Source organism: Heterocephalus glaber, unplaced genomic scaffold (assembly GCF_053883595.1).
Source record: "Heterocephalus glaber isolate CG9 unplaced genomic scaffold, H.glaber_assembly_v1.0 deba00001479, whole genome shotgun sequence".
In the NCBI taxonomy this organism is placed as follows: domain Eukaryota; kingdom Metazoa; phylum Chordata; class Mammalia; order Rodentia; family Bathyergidae; genus Heterocephalus; species Heterocephalus glaber.
In genome coordinates this window covers 2,028,438-2,043,496 of record NW_028258316.1, presented here as the reverse complement: position 1 = coordinate 2,043,496, position 15,059 = coordinate 2,028,438, and the positions used below count along the sequence as shown (strand labels likewise).

The 15,059-nt window shown below is 62.7% G+C and overlaps 1 protein-coding gene across 1 annotated transcript; it reads right to left on the bottom strand.

The window, feature by feature from the left end:
- Positions 1 to 616: 616 nt before the first annotated feature.
- Dbh (dopamine beta-hydroxylase) lies at positions 617 to 14,777 on the bottom strand. The gene is made up of 12 exons (XM_004849590.3): positions 14,418 to 14,777; positions 12,294 to 12,440; positions 11,200 to 11,457; positions 10,319 to 10,495; positions 9,795 to 9,897; positions 7,058 to 7,224; positions 5,987 to 6,130; positions 5,670 to 5,708; positions 5,133 to 5,192; positions 2,378 to 2,505; positions 1,874 to 2,033; positions 617 to 1,049 (listed from the first exon to the last, which is right to left on the bottom strand). The coding sequence occupies exons 1-12, from the start codon at positions 14,763 to 14,765 to the stop codon at positions 918 to 920; spliced, it is 1,863 nt and encodes a 620-aa protein (XP_004849647.2). The 5' UTR covers positions 14,766 to 14,777; the 3' UTR covers positions 617 to 917.
- Between the last annotated feature and the right edge of the window lie 282 nt (positions 14,778 to 15,059).

Sequence of the window (15,059 nt, the reverse complement as noted above, 5' to 3'; positions counted from 1 at the left end):
ATAAAGTGCCAGCCGGAGGGAGTGCAGCTGCTGAGCTGGTGTCTGCGGAGACCTGGGGCCCATCCATCACCCTCTGCTTCCTGGGGCAGGCAGCATTTCGCTGACGTGGCTGGACAGAGCTGAATCCATCACTCCCTCCAGAATCTGTCAGAGAGCGGAGCCGGCCTTAGGTGGGGGCAGCTCGGGGGACCAGTGATGACCCCGACCGGCCTGAGGCTCATGGCAGTGCCCGGCCACGGGCAGCACACTTGGCACACTGGGCCAGAGAGGAGGCTCCGAACCAGGTGTGGGAACCTTGGCTCCAACAGCCGCTCAGCAGAGCCTCCCGGGCCAGGGGTGGACCAGGGGTTGACAGCGTGGTCTCAGTCCCGAGCCTGTCCCATCCCCTGCTGGCCCCAATGTGCCAAAGCCGGTGGCCACCCTGACATTTCCCAGCGAGCAGCCCTGGGATCCTGCTGGCTCTCGGCCGGCTCCTTCTGGACGGTGGGGAGTGTTGTGGTTTCCCCCAGGTGGGTGACTATTTGCTGTGCAATGAAGAAATTTCCCAGGCAAGCCTCTGGCTAGCCCCACGCCCGTCCTGCCTCGCAGCGGGGAAGCTGCCCACAGGAAGCACAGCCACGCTATAGGGAGCCGTTTAAGTAGCACTGGGACCGCACACACCAACAGGGACCAGCAGAGACAAGGGGGCGCACCATGGCGTTGGGGCGAGCCTGTCCCAGGGGTGCCGGGTAGGCCCCAGACCCCTCGGTCCTGTTCTCTACGGTCTGTCCCACAGACCTTTGGCCACGCCGGGGGGGCCCGGGGAGAGGCAGCTGTGCCGCGATGGCTTCTCCATGGGGCCTTCACAGGGTGGGGTGCACAGAACCAGTGTGAGCCCCGGGGACGGCGTGAAGTGGGGATCAGGAGCAGGGCCCCTCTCAGCCTCTTCCGCGGCTGAGGCTGACCACGGTGGGGCCGGCAGGGTGCTGCACCAGGCTGGGTGGGCACTGTGGGGTGGGCTCTTCCAGGGTGGAGACCATCTCAGGCAGGGGCTGCAGATCCCACTCACCCTGCAGAGAAGGGCAGGAGGTCAACTGAGGCTGGGGCAAAGGAGTCCCTTGGGTTCCTGCCCTCCATTCCCCCCATCCGAACTGAGCTTTCCTCCCCAGCGGCTCCTCGGGGTCCCACCTGGGGTGAACGCCCCTCTCAGCAGCTCAGTTACCTGCTCAGAGCCCCAGCACCATCCAGGCCTCTCCCATCTCCTCCCCACCTCCACTCCACTGCCGGGGGTGCCTCGGCCCCAGACACGATGCCATCGAATGAATGCCAGGTTCCCAGCCGCGTCGGCTGTCTGCCCCATGCTGCCCCCATGCCAGGGCGTTTTGCTCAGCGATGGACCCAGCTCCCGGAGGACGCCAGGCATGGGCAGCTTCCCAGACCCCAGCTGCAGAGCCCCGGTGCCCAGCAGGAGCCCTGATGGCCTGGCCCACAGCTCGCGGCAGGGAATGAATCAGGAGCCTTGAGTCCCACTGGGTCCCAAGGAGCGAGGCAGGCTCCCAGGTTGCACACTGCAGGCTTCTCTCGCTCTGGGGGAGGCTGTAGGGCCCTGCTTGCCCCCACTCCAGTGAGGGACGAGATTCACTGTGTTGTGCTGTCCCCAGCCCCGGCCCGCCCCACTCTGCCCCGCCAGGTGTTAGTGTTACGTGTCTGTCCCCTCAGAGCGTGGGCCCCATCTGTCACCCCCTGCCTGAGTGCTTCTTGCCCACCGTTGGGGGTCCAGCCCCCACCCCTTGCTGAGGACCCCCACTTCCTGCAGGCCGGGCGCCAGCAGGGGTGTGGCCAAGGGGGACCAGCCGGGTCCCTGCAGCCCCACGCCCTGGGGACAAGGACGCACCTGGAAGCGGATGGCCGAGGACTTGTTGCAGTGCATGGAGATGGGGGCGGAGCCGTACAGGGCGGCCAGCACATCACGGCTGAAGGAGTTCCAGGGCACTGAGGCGAACTGCTCTGGCACAGAGGCCTGTGGGCAGGTGCACACCTCCTCACTGTTGAACCTGCATGGACGGAGTGGCCTGTCGGGGACAGCAGGGCAGCAGCGCTGCTCCTCCAGGCCCTGTGCCCTCACCCAGCTTCCTAAGACCATGTCCAGGCCCGGCTTCCATGTGGCCGCGGCTTTGTCTGTCTGTCTGCTCCAGGGCCAGATCATGAGCTAGGGGATGACTAGTGATGCCTGCATGGACACCTTGGGCGGCAGAGTGGGCTGGAGGTCTAGGGGGCTACACGTGCTAGCCCCACTCCAGGAACTTGGTCTGGGTTCCTCCCGCTCATGCTCCTCCCAACAGTGTCCATCCGGGCTCTCCGTGTCCTTGGGAATTGAGAGTGTGGGCAGACAAGTCACCTGTTCACCAGGTGGAAATACTTCTGCAGGAAGCCGGCGTCCACAGTGCTTTTGCAGAGCTCCAGCTGCGTCTGAGGGTAGTAGTGCACGTAGTTGACGCACATCTCCTCCAGGATCCCGAAGCCCCCCTGCAAGCCGAGGACGCCCCTCAGTGCCAGCCCCTTGCCCTTAGACACCATCACCCAGCAGCTCTGCCGAGGCACCTGTGCCCTGCATCAGTGATCAGCTCAGGTGCAGTACCAGGCAGCCATCAAGCCCAGGGTGGAGCAGGGGACACAGTCCCTACCCTTAGGGGACCCACCACCCCACACTGCGGGAGAGACAGACGTCTGGAGCAGGTACAGCTGCGAAGATAGTGAAATCTGAGTAGGGCCCAGGGCTATTTTGTTCCTGTCTTACGGGTACAGAGCTGAGTCTCAGGAGGATAAGGGCAACCCTGCGGTGGCTCTGAAGCCAGTGGCACCGCCTGAGTGGACTCAGCCTCCCGAAGAGAGGCTGGGAGCTTCATGCCACAAGTGCTGGGGCCACCGGTCACTTCTGGCACCTGGCCGGGAGGAGCAGGGCTCCAGAGGGGACACTGCCTAGAGGTCACTGCACCATCTCGTCCCGGAATGGGACAGGCAGGGCAGCCCCAGTCCCACCACTGGCTCCCCGCTCTCAGAGTCAGGGACATGGAGCGCGCAGAGAAGAGTTCGGCCCCCTGGACAATGATGCGGGCTGGGGGGAGAAAGGTCCTCGCCACTCTGGCAGACCAAAACAGGGTAGGGGCTCAGCAGGCTCCGCACGGAGACAGCCCAGGGCAGCTGTCCTGCAGCTGTCTGTCAAGGAAGTCACATGAGCAGCTCAGCCCAGCCTGGCCCAGCCTGGTACTGGGCAGCTGCCTGCATCGAACTCTGGTCCCAGGAGCCTGTCCCCAGGACCCTGTCCCCAGCGTCCATCACTCTGCTCCCTGACCTCGCTGACCATATCACCCCGTGCTGTGGTGGCCTGAGCCTGCCTCCCCCTCTCCCCTGGGAGGAAGCCGCCTTACCAGCACCTGCCTGTTGGAAGCTCCCTCTCCCTGATCCCACCTGGTGACAAGACAGAGGACATGGGCGGCCCCCGAGATGGCCAGCAGGAGTCCCTGTACCTGGGACTGTGACCTGCTGCCCAGTCAGTGGTCAGTGCTCCTCGGTGGGAGGGCAGCCAGGATGTTCTGCTTGTGCCACCTATTGAGCTGGCACGCTGCCTGCGGGGCCAGGGACAGCTCTGGGCAGGAGGCCTGGGGCTGCCTCCCAAGTCCTGATGCCTGCGAGTCCCTCTGCCTGGTCCCCAGGGCTGCACCTGCAGGACCACCCCAGGGGCTGGGCTGTAACCTGCGGGCCATCCACTTGCAGGTTGAGCACGGTGGACAGGCGACGAGAGCCACACATGGGTGCCAGCCCGAGCCCCTCAGATAAACAAGGGTGCCAGGCCCACCATACCCCCGTGCACCCCGGGTTGGTGACCAGGACCCAGGGCAGTCATCACTGCAGACCCAGGAGGGAGGAAGGGCATGGTGAGGGCTCCTCGGGCACACACAGCACCCGCTTCCATCTGGCACAGCGCCTCATCAGCTGTGCCACCCAGACAGGGGTCTGCCCTCTCTGAGCCCTCACAGCCCAGCTGTGGAGACCCAGGATGGAGAGGTGGGAACAGAGCCAGTGTCCACTCTCTGGGGATTGGATGCACAGTGTCGGGCCTGTCCCGTGGGCAAAGCTGAGTGATATTCCCTTGGAATCTGAAATGTCTGGGAACAGACTGAGTCATCGAATTGCACACTTGGAATGTGTGCGTGGTGCGCTGTGAGAATTCCACCTCGAGCCATGTGAAAAGCCATAACCACGGTGGCGCAGTTGGCAGGTGGAGGCTCCGCAGGCACCGGCAAGTGGGCTGATTTCATGCAGCGTGGAGCCACGACGTCTGGGCGTGGGGTGCATGCGGCCCTACATCTGGTCTCCTGACCTCACCATTCATGGGGCAGGGTTGGGGGGGCTGGGAGGTGCCCTGATGGATGAGAAGGCCGAGGGACCCTGCAGCACCCCGCAGGATGGCACTCTCTCCACCACCCTCCCTCGGGGCTGCAGGCACAACCTGGGGAACGGTCGCTCCCCGGCTCCATGCCCCGGGCTGTCCACAGCCAAACCGGGTCCCTGTCACATCCCTGCAGCCACTGGTCACACCCGCCAGGCCCCTGCACACCCCTGGCCTCCCGTGGCTGCATGCCTGCTCACTTAGGACTCCTCCAGCCCCACCACAGCTTCACCGACCACCTCTCGCCTTGTCCAAAGCCAGTCTCTGGTCAGCCTCCCATGGGCCCTGCTCTCTGCCACCTTGGTCTGCTTTTCAATTTTTACAACTACTTTGCTTGTTGCAGGCATTTCTGTCTCCTGGTGGGCTTTGAGCCCCACCCAGCGCTGGGCACCCAGGTGCCCATAAATGTCCACCGTAGTGGCTGCCAGCCTGAAGCATGGACCTGAGCACAGGTTGCCAACACCTCCACCTAAGTTTTGGACTCAGCAGGGCCAGTTTGGAGTGCAAGGTCCTGGCCCTCTTCTGAACTCTCAAGGGACACTGGGGCCAGAGGATGCTGGAGCCACACTCCTAGGATGGCTTGCAGACAGGGGAAGTGAGGCTGGGAAGCCCTGAATCCAGTTGGGGAGTCAGGGCGCAGCCTCAGGAGAGCCACAGACATCCTCCTCCACCCGATGGCTGGCCCAGAGGACAGGTGACTCACCACAGTGGCCAGCTTCCTGTCTTCCGTGTTGTATGTGCAGGAAGTGATGAGAACATCTCCCTGAGGACAGGCCAGCAGGCGGTCAGTACCACCCACAGGCTCCCAGACCCATCCCATGAGACCGAGCCGTGGCATGTGCTGGTGGAAGACTGAGGCCCACTACTGAGGAGGCCAGAGGGCTGCCATGGCCCCCGTGAGCTCTCAGTCTGTGTCCCCAGGGGCTCATTACCCATCCACTCCTGTGGCCCAGCAGACATGGGCCCATTAGGACATGGGCCAGGGACAGGACATACGACAACTGGTTGTGTTACAGCTCAGGTCCCCACCCAGCCTGGGGCTCCCCTCCCGGGAGATGGGGGACCCACTGCACATCCTGACCAGGATGGCCAGGCTAGGGGTGAGACAGGCCCACTGATGACCTCCAGAAGTCCTACATGTGACCTGCCTGGGCCCACTCTGCCCCGGTGCCCCTGGGCATCCTCCTCTCCCACCCGTCATCTGCCCTCTCCGGTCTCCTTTCCCTGCCTGGACACTCACTGGGAGGACGGACACAGCCTTCTTCAACATGCGGATCTCCTGGGTGGGAGAGAACAGAATGACGTGTCTTGTCCCGGCCACCCTGCTCCACTGTCCCCAGGCACCAGCTCTTCCTGGGCGCTCTGGGGAGCCAGGGACACAGTGTGTGGGTTTTGGGGTGGAAGGGATGGGATCAGAACAAGAAGACAACATTCCAGAGGATGCCCCATCAGGCTGCGGGGTCCCCAAATCCATCATCAGAGGTCACCGCTACTGTAGACACTGGGGTGGGCGCATGGGCAGACCTGTGGGCAGGCCAGTGGGGTGCGGGTGCCCACCTGGAAGTGTGGACTATAGTGGTTGTCCCTGTTCACGACCTCCAGCTCCCGGCCGTCCCGGGCCAGCACGGTGACCACCTTCCTCCCAGTCAAGTGCGTGTGGAGCTGAGAGGCAAAGATGTGGATCCCAGTGGGCGGCAGGGCCTGCGGGCGGGGGGGCTTGGTCAGGGTCTGGCTGGGGATCAGGGGGCCAGAAGCAGGAACCGCTCCTCTGCTGCCTGGGTGTCAGATCTCCATCTTCTCCTGGCAGGATGTAGGGCCTGACAGCTGGCCCCACGCCTCCCAGCCCCAGCAACAGGGTCACCTCCATCTGCCAACCTTTAAGGAGAGCACCCTGTGGGCACAGCCAGGCCATGAGGAGAGCAGGATGGGCCCGGCTGGGCTCCCTGTCGGTGAGGCGACAAATACGAATTGTAATGCCATGCTTGGCAGTGCTCACCACATGCCAGGCCTGCGGCATGGCCTGCTTCATCTGCAAAAGTACCAGCCACACGCCGGAGTCCCAGCCAGCAGCTGGCCCAGGGGACCACAGAGTCACCTTGAAACCCAGGAGCCCCTCAACCTGCGATTGTCACCAGAGTGGCCACGGGGCTCCTGCTCCTCACGTCACTGCCAGGGCACACAGGTGCCACCTTGATCGGGGCAAGAAGGCGGCTGGGAGGGCGTGGTGGGAGCCACCAGCGCCCAGACCACTCAAGCAGCAGAGCGTGCGAGGGTAGGGACCTGGTTGAGCCACTCAGAGCTGGTGACGCATTTCAGGTAATTTCTATCTAAAGAAAGTCAGCCTCAGGGTAGAGAATCATCTGCTGCCTGGAATGTCCCCTGGGTCCCTAAGGACAGGTGGGGGCTGGCTGTCCTCCCTGCTGTCCTAGGCTGTGCCAGGGAGAACGGTGACACGATGACAAGGAGCCCATGTGCTGTCAGCCTCAGACTGCGGGCTCCTCCTGAAAGTCACAGAGAAGTGTCCAGCTCCCGAGGGCGACGTCAGCCTCCAGGACACCCACAGATGCCCTCGGCTCGGGGTCAGGCAGCAGAGCCGTCACCCCCAGCCCGGCCTCCCCGCCTGCTCACCAGCTGGGTGCACTTGTCGGTGCAGTAGCCGGTGAGGACGAAGGCGGCCTCCCGCGGCGGGATGGCCATCAGGGGTGTGTACACCAGGCCCAGCTCCAGGATGCCCGCGTCGAAGTGCCGCAGCGTGGCCGTGTAGTACAGGCGGATGCCTGAGGAGTCACGCCGGCCTGCGGGGCAGAAACGGTGGGCAGAGGCCTCCCAGTGCCTTGAGGGCTGATCACCCAGGGACCCAGCAACCTGGGCTGGGAGGTGGAGCCGGCCACCCACTCCTGTCTGTTGTCCCTGTGTCCACAGGGGCCTCAGCAGGAAATCAGCCCCCAGGGTGTGGCTTGGACACAGGAGAACAGGGCCTGGAACTTGTCCCCTCCGTCCCCTAGAAGGGCGCAGGGCAAGGGGGTGCTGCGTGTGGTGTAAGAAGCCCCTGAGGAGCAGGTCCCCCCACAGCATCCCCTCTCTGTCACCGTCCTGCGGTGACCCAAGGCGTCTGCCTACCCAGCTGATGTCTCAGGAGAGCCTGACCAGGCACGTGCAGAAACCTGCACGCTCCAGGCCTCGCTGGGTCACCAGGTGTGGTCCTGGGGACTCACTGCCCTGTCTGTCCTCAGTTCACGGCCAAGGCCTCTTCCAGGAGAAGTGGGCACTTCCGCCAGCATGGAGACTTTGGGCCCTAGACCACAGATAGCCACACTGTGGCCTCCTGGAAGGGCCTCCGTGGCCACAGGTGGTCACCTCAGCAAGAAACTTTGTCTGCATTTACAGATGGGGAAACTGAGGTCTGTGAAGCAGCAGCTCTGCGCCCCCGCCCCGAGCCCGCTTCCCAACATCCAAACTCCAACAGCTCCCGTGTCTCTGGGCTGATTACCTCACGGGATAATAATAAAAAGGGAGAAGCAATTGGTGAAGATTCAGATGAGGATTAAATAATGAGATAATTGTGGGATTTTGATATTTATAGAAAAAGCAACCCTTTGAAGATTTGTGAAGTGACAGAAGCCTCCTTATATTTGGCAAGGGATCCATAAATACAGGCAGATTGTCAAGAGGAGACAGACTTGCCTGATGCTTAAGGAGTTTTCAAAAATCCATTTGCTTTCAGGCTTTAAATGAGCAATAAATCCCGCGTCCCGCTGAAGCCCCAGCCGCCCGTGGCCTTCTCTGTGTGCTGTAGATAATTCTAGCGGGGGCAGAAATTACTGCTATGCAGCCAGCAAGAAAGTCGGGCTGCATTAGCTGCGCATTAGCAGCCCGAGCCCCCATCAAGCCGGGGCACCGGGGACCAGGCGATTCCCAGCCTCCCCGAGCCGCTTATCTATCAGGCCGTTTCTGCTTCTCACTTGCAGAAATGGAAATCAATGTGGTTCCAGAAGGGGGCGGGGAGGGGCTGCCTATGGCGGAAGATGCTGATACAACAGAGAGCAGGAAATATTTGCAGTTTCTGCCCTGGTATCAGCTGGCATTCCCACCCAAAGACGGGCTCTGGGTGATCCACCTTCAGGCTCAGGGTGATCCAGCGGCCTCTGCTCCCGGGCCCCACCGCCTGTGTTTCCAGACCAGGCTCTCTGCTGTGATTGACCTTCCTCCACACACAGCCTGTCCCTCTGCCAGCTCCCCTTGTGGGAATCCTTCCTGTCCCCCAAGCCCATGCTAAATGCCCCTGAGGTGCCACCATACCCAGGAATCTCATTCTCAATGCCCTTGCTCATGCGTGTGCCCGCGTGTGGGTGTGCCCTGTCTCACTCCCTCCAGAAGTCCCTTGAGGGCTGCATGTGTCTTCCTCACCCTGCGGTCCCCTGTGAGCCCGACACAAACCCTCAACAAACCCTAGCTTAACTAAAATGCTTTATCTGCATTTCCTGGGCCGTGTGCCATTCAGTGTGCACAGGAAGGGGGCAGACGGGTGCCCCCGCCCCCAGGCACTTTGAGCTCAGTTGGACAATGTGAGCCACTGTCCAAGCACACCATCCGAACCCAAGCCCGGGGAAGGAAGGGGACTCAGCACCGTGGGAACAGGGTGACCATGGGCAGGTACCCCACCTCTGCACCTGTGGAAGGGGCCCAGAGCACCACCTGCCTCTGTCCCGGGAGGGCTTTAGGGACAGTCCTCCCTGGGTGTTAGGTGCCAAGGGCCCTTCCATTGCCCAGGGCAGACATCACTAATCAACTCCAGCACTGCCCTGTTGGCCAGAGACAGATGCCCCAGGCTGAGCACTCTCCCCAACACCGCCCGTGGTGACAGGAAACCCACCAGCAAGGCCACGGCTGCCCTGACACAAGCACACCCCAGGGGGAGCAAACAATTTGCTGCCCACAGAGGCAGCTTTGACCAGCCCTGCTCGCCAGGTCCCATGCAGCTCAGCCATTGCAAGGCTGCGTGACTGAGGCCATGGGGACAGCCAGCCTTGCTGGCCTCGAGTCCGGCTCCCTCTGCGGCCCTGGCAAGGTCCCTCACACCTGGGCTCTGGCTTTCCCATTGGCAGATGGGGTGTGAGAACCTCACGGGCCAGTGCCAGGTGGGTGGTTCCAGGACTGAAGGAAGGAAGTGCTGAGCCCACTGTGTGCCAGGCCACTGCTGGGCGCTGAGCTGAGGAGTGGCCCCACAGGCCTTGTCCCAGGAGGAGGATGGGGACCAGGGACACAGGCGGCCTGTGCCTCTACAGACCGTGACACAGGGCTGAGGCCTTGGGGGTGCCACGCCGAGCAATGCCAGGTACCCACTGTCCCCAGCCACCCGGCTCACCTTGGATCTTCAAGGGGTTGTGGTAGTGGACTTCCAGGCGGAGGAACCGGGAGGACCCCTTGCCCCCAAAAGGGAGACCAGCCTCCTGTGGGTAGTAGAATGCCTGCAGAGGTGGGGGGCACAGAGGGGTCACGCAGTATCAGGAGAAGGCTCTGGACAGGGTCAGGACCACCTGGCTGCCCGCTGGGGGCTGAGCTATGGGGTGGTGGCCCTGGGGGAGCTGGATCACACGGGGGCCCTGCCTACTGCCCTGCCACAGACCCTCCCAAGCAGACAGTGGTACGACTCCAGGGGACCCACCTGGCCACCTCCAGCCCCTGGCCAGCGCTCTGCACAAAGCCCCCAGACTTGGGCGGAAATTAAAATTGGTACCCACAGAGTGCATGGGTGCATGGGGCACCTGGGTCTTTGGGATGCGGACGCCCGGCGGTGAGGCCGGCACCCGGCAGCCCGGTGCATCAGGGACGCAGAGGCGCAGACAGCTCACCCCCACCTAGCGCTCTGCAAGGGTGGGCCCCACGCACCTTGGCGCCCAGCGCCCAGGCGGCCAGCACGTGGCGGCAGTGGTTGAGGCGTTCCGGCTTCATCCTGGAGTCGCAGGGCCCGCTGAAGTGTGGGAAGCTCTCGAAGGCACCCGCGCACTGGAAGATTTCCATGTGGTGCACCAGGGCCTCGTTGCCCTGGGTGACGAGGGGCTCATACTGGGGAGGGACAGCACCCTGAGTGGGGAGCCCGGCCTGGCAGAGGCCCTCCCTGCCCCGCAGCCTTCATCCATTGGGCTGAGATGGGAAGGACAAGGGCGCCGCCTCTGGGACACCGTGGGGCCCTGGAATAGGTGGAGGAGTGGCCAGTCCAGACCCAGGCGGGTCTGTGGGAGGGACAGAATCAGGGACCCTCACCGGCCACTTCCTGCTCAGGGAGGGGCAGCTTCCGGGCAAACACACCGGGCCCTGCAGCTCCACACAGAGGCAAGGTGACCCCCCGTCAGGCCAGGCTGTCCCTGCTGGGTGGCGTTGGGCACTCACTTGACCTCTCTGGGCTGCTCATCATCTCCAGGAAACAGGGGCAGCGTCCAGTATTGGGCACTGTTGTGATGGGGACCCTAATGGCCCTACCAGGTCAGGAGGTGACCTTGGAAGCTGTCATCTCCATTCGACAGCAAGCGAGTTCTCCTTAAGCTGCTTCTCCATGGGGCAGGACAGCCAACCAGCCAGCAGCCCAGGCCCAGGGACAGATGCTGCAATCAACCCCGGCTGCTGTGGTCCAGGCTGGGAGGCCAGAGCTCAGAGGCCCTGGAGTGGGCGTGAGCAGGGAGAGGGACAGAGAACACAGGCTGGTGCTCGAGACTCAGGTGCCAGGAGGACCCCGGGGCAGCTGTCCGGAGAGCACAGCCCGGACCACATACCATGACGATGTGGTGCCGGGGGAAGCCCTGGGGAAGCTCAGAGATGTAGCACCAGTACGTGGTCTCCTGGGCGGGTATCAGGACGTCAGGGGCTCGGATCTCCATGGTGCGAGTGTCCGCAGGCATCGTTGGCACCGGGAGCTCGGGCTTCAGCAGCTGCACCCGCTGCAGCCCCGTCTGCAGGCCCGAGGTGTTGATGGCCTCCAGCGAAGAGAACGGCTGCTCCAGGATCCCATACACCAAGTGGACAGTGTCGTCCTGTAGCCAGACGGGGCCGGTCATCGGCCACTCGGGGCCCCCAGTGTGGGTTCCTCACCACCAGAGGGGGCGCCATGTCCCACCCACCACAGCTGCCCAGTAGCCTGCTCTCAGCTCTGCCAACAAGGGGATTCTTGTGACCCCCGGCTGCCACTGGGTCCCAGGCTGACCACCTAAGCCCGTGTGCCCCACGCCTTTCTAAATCCAGCCAAGCCACAGGTACCTGGTGTCCAGCCAGCTGGTGACAGGGCTGGTTGTGTCCTTGGGGCAGGGTGGGCCAGCCTGAGGAGTCAGGGCCCCTGACCGCCAGCTGGAGCTTCTCAGCAGTGACACTCACTGTGTCCTCTGCACAGTGACTCAGCCACGCCTGCCCACCAGCGCAGACCTGGGAGATCTCAGTGCCCTGCCTCAGTTTCCTCTCATGGAAAACCACCAACTGTTCTACATTTATCTATTTGGCATCCACTCATTAATCACAGGGCTAAAAACTAGCCATTGAGGCAGTCAGAGTGGTGCATACCTGTCATCCCAGCACTCAGCGCGGCTGAGGCAGGAGGATCACAAGTTTGTTTGATCCCAGCCTGAGCAATTTAGCAGCTTGGCAAGACCTAGTCCCAACACAGAAGAGTAAGTAAAACTAAAAGGGTTGGAAATACCACTCAGTGCGAAGGCCTGGCGCTCCCAGCCTGGCCCCGAAGGTGCTGTGGGCCCCTTCCCTGGGAACTGTGGGTAGCGAGTCTCCTTCAGTGGCCAGGAGCCAGCTCCACAAAGCAGGGCTGGCCACAGCCAGGCCGCTGCCGCCCGGCAAGAGCCAGCAAAGCATGCTGGGATGCTACCTGGATGAAGTAGTCCTTGGGGTCACAGGTGCCAAAGGGCCTCTTGAAGAGCAGGGACAGGCCGTCCGGTGTGCCCTGGGCCTGCAGCAGCTGGTAGTCCTGCTGGGTGTCCAGGTGGATCTGCCCCTTCCAGTCACTCCAGGCATCCTGCAGGCAGGCTCAGGGTGGGCGTGAGAAGGGGCCATTTCACGATCTGAAACCCTGTGCCCGACTCCCACACGGGTCCCACCCACTGTCTGTCGGTCTCTTTTGCCATCCTGGGATGGAGCCCAGGGCCTGTGCCTGCTAGGCAAGCCCCTGACACTGAGCCGCACCCCAGCCCCCTCCCACTTCCTACGTCTGTCTCTGCTGTGGGCTGAGCCCCATCCTGCTCACTTCTTCCGCAGCCAGCTGTGGTCAGAGTCCAGGTGGATGGGCTGCCTGAGAGTCCCAGGCCTTGGGGTGAGACCCAGAAATCGGTACTGTTAGGGAAGGGCCCAGGCTTCCAACAGGACTGGGGGCCTTGAACCAGTACCACTCCCATTCCTCCAGAAAAGGAAGGATGGGCAGGGAGGGGGGAAGGAGGAGGGAGGAGGAGCAGGAGAGAAACCACGGTGGGCATTCACGGAGGCGCTCACCCCTGCTGTTCACCCAGTCACCTCGCCTTAATCTGAGCCTGGCCTACAGAGGGTAAACTGAGTCTTGGGGGCCCAGAGGCTGGCTCCCAGAGCCCGGATGGCTGATCCACTCTCCTCTCCCTGCCAGGGTTCTTGTGCTCGGGACCCAGTGGGCTCCAGGCCAGGGCTGGGGACAGCAGCTCTGTGGGGCCAGCCCCAGGGCCCCCCCAGCCAGCAGGGCTCAGGACTGCCCAGCCCCTGCTGTGCTGATTCTGGCTGTGCTTTTAATTCCATGTCTGAGGCTACAACATGTTCTCATTTCCTTGAGAAAAAAGAACCCTACGAAAGATTGTGCAACATTTTCCCCGAGGACAGCGGCTGGGTGAGGTGAGAAGCCTGCCGGGCCCCTGCTGATTTGTGACAGACTGATTCAAACAGCGCTGCGCAAAGTCAGCTGGCTCGCAGTGGCAAAGTGAGGCTATGCTGGCTGCACAGGTTGCCAGAGGAGCCCAGGTCTGACATTTGTGTTCCTAGGAATTTGTTGCATGATTGAAACTTGTGGGGCACAGAGAGGTGGTGTCACCCCGGCTCCCTTCCTTTGCCACCAGGAAACCCTTGGCAAGGGAGAGCTCCCGATTCCCTGCAGGATCCAAGCCCTAAGCCCCAGACGGCTGAGCTGCAGGCCCGGCGGTAACCCTGGAGCCTGGTGCGGATTGCTCGGCACAAGGGCCCCCAGTGGTGGAGGCTGATTCTCCCCACTTCCAGTGGGCCACGAGGCCAGAGCGGGAGAAGGTCCATCTCGGGGCTTCTGTGCCTATGGTCACAGCAGAGCTGGGGTTTGGTGCAGGGAGGCCAGGTGACCGGTCGCATCTGCAGGGAAGGGAGAGCTGTGACCCAAGCTCGGGCTCTCCCTCTTCCATGACCCGTGCTGTTTGAGGGGACCCCAAAGGCTGCACCAGTTTGAAGGGAGACTCTCCCTTCTGCATCTCAAAGGCAAGAGTGGAGGGTCATTTGGAAGGAAGGAGAGAAGGTCCTGACCTCAGTGGGCTTGTCCTGCCTGGGGTCAGGCCGTGTGTGTGTGTGTGTGTGTGTGTGTGTGTGCGCACACGTGCTGTGCAGAAGCTGGGTGTGTGCACCATCCTGGCACTGGGCAAGGCTCCCTGCTGTGCCAGGCCTTGTGCCATCACCTGTCCGTGCTGTGCGTGCCTGCTCTGGCCTTGTGGCATGGGCTGTCATTTGCAAAGAAGGGTCAGTGGACTGCACTCACACAGAGGGGCACTGTGTGGCCTGTGGCTCCTGTGTGCTGCAGCCCAGTATTGGGGTGCGTGGTCAAGGCCCTAGGAAGCACTGTTTCCTGTTTCATCCTTGGTGCCCACACCGGGCACAGCCTGGCTGAGATCGGAGTAAACTCAGGTGCTGAGAGTGGCAGGGAAAGGCCCCTGGCTGGGTGGAGGAGGAAGAGCTCGGAGGAAGGCCAGATGGGGTGCCAGGTGGGCGACGTGGGGCCCGGGCGGAGGGAGAGACTCACGGCAAAGTAGGCGCTGTCGCCATTGGTCCAGAGCACAACGAGGTCAGCATTCTCCAGCTCACCGCGGTCTGACATCCCGAACAGGAGTCCGGCCTTGAGCCCGCGCACGAGGAGGCGGAAGTGGACAGTCTCCTGGATGTAACTGACGTTCCAGGAGAGCTCCAGAGTGCCCTGGGGGTCCAGGAGGATGTGGTAGGGGAAGGGGTTCTCGGGAGGCGCCGAGCCCTGCAGTGCGGCCACCAGGATGACCAAGAAGATGGCCACTGCCGTGCCGTACATGGAAGCTGCCTCACGCACGCTGGGGCTGGGGAGGCCAGGCCCACGATGCTGGCAGCTGGGGTCTTGCATGGCCGGGCTGAGCTTGATGGCCCCACCAGGCCATTTATGCCCTGGCCCCCAGGAGGGGCTGGGTGCAGTCTGCCTGGTAATTGCATTAGTCTGGTGGGGAATTCAATTGTCCTGGTGGCCCTCCCACCAGCCTGTGCCCCGGGGCAAGTGCTCTGCCCGAACCCTCCCCTAATTGCAGTAATGACACATGGACATCGTCAGGGGAGAGCGAAGTGGACCAGCTGAGGTCCGTCTGGAAAGCAGCTCCTTCCGCAGCTTGGGCCTCTTGCAGGCTGCCAGGTCCCATCCCTGGCC

Coding starts and splice junctions, on each gene's coding strand:
- Dbh (XM_004849590.3), bottom strand. CDS start 14,765: ATGCAAGACCCCAGCTGCCAGCATCGTGGGCCTGGCCTCCCCAGCCCC. Junction 7,225..9,794: donor CAACCCCTTGAAGATCCAAG/GTGAGCCGGGTG, acceptor TCTGCCCCGCAG/GCCGGCGTGACTCCTCAGGC. Junction 5,709..5,986: donor ACTATAGTCCACACTTCCAG/GTGGGCACCCGC, acceptor TCTCCCACCCAG/GAGATCCGCATGTTGAAGAA.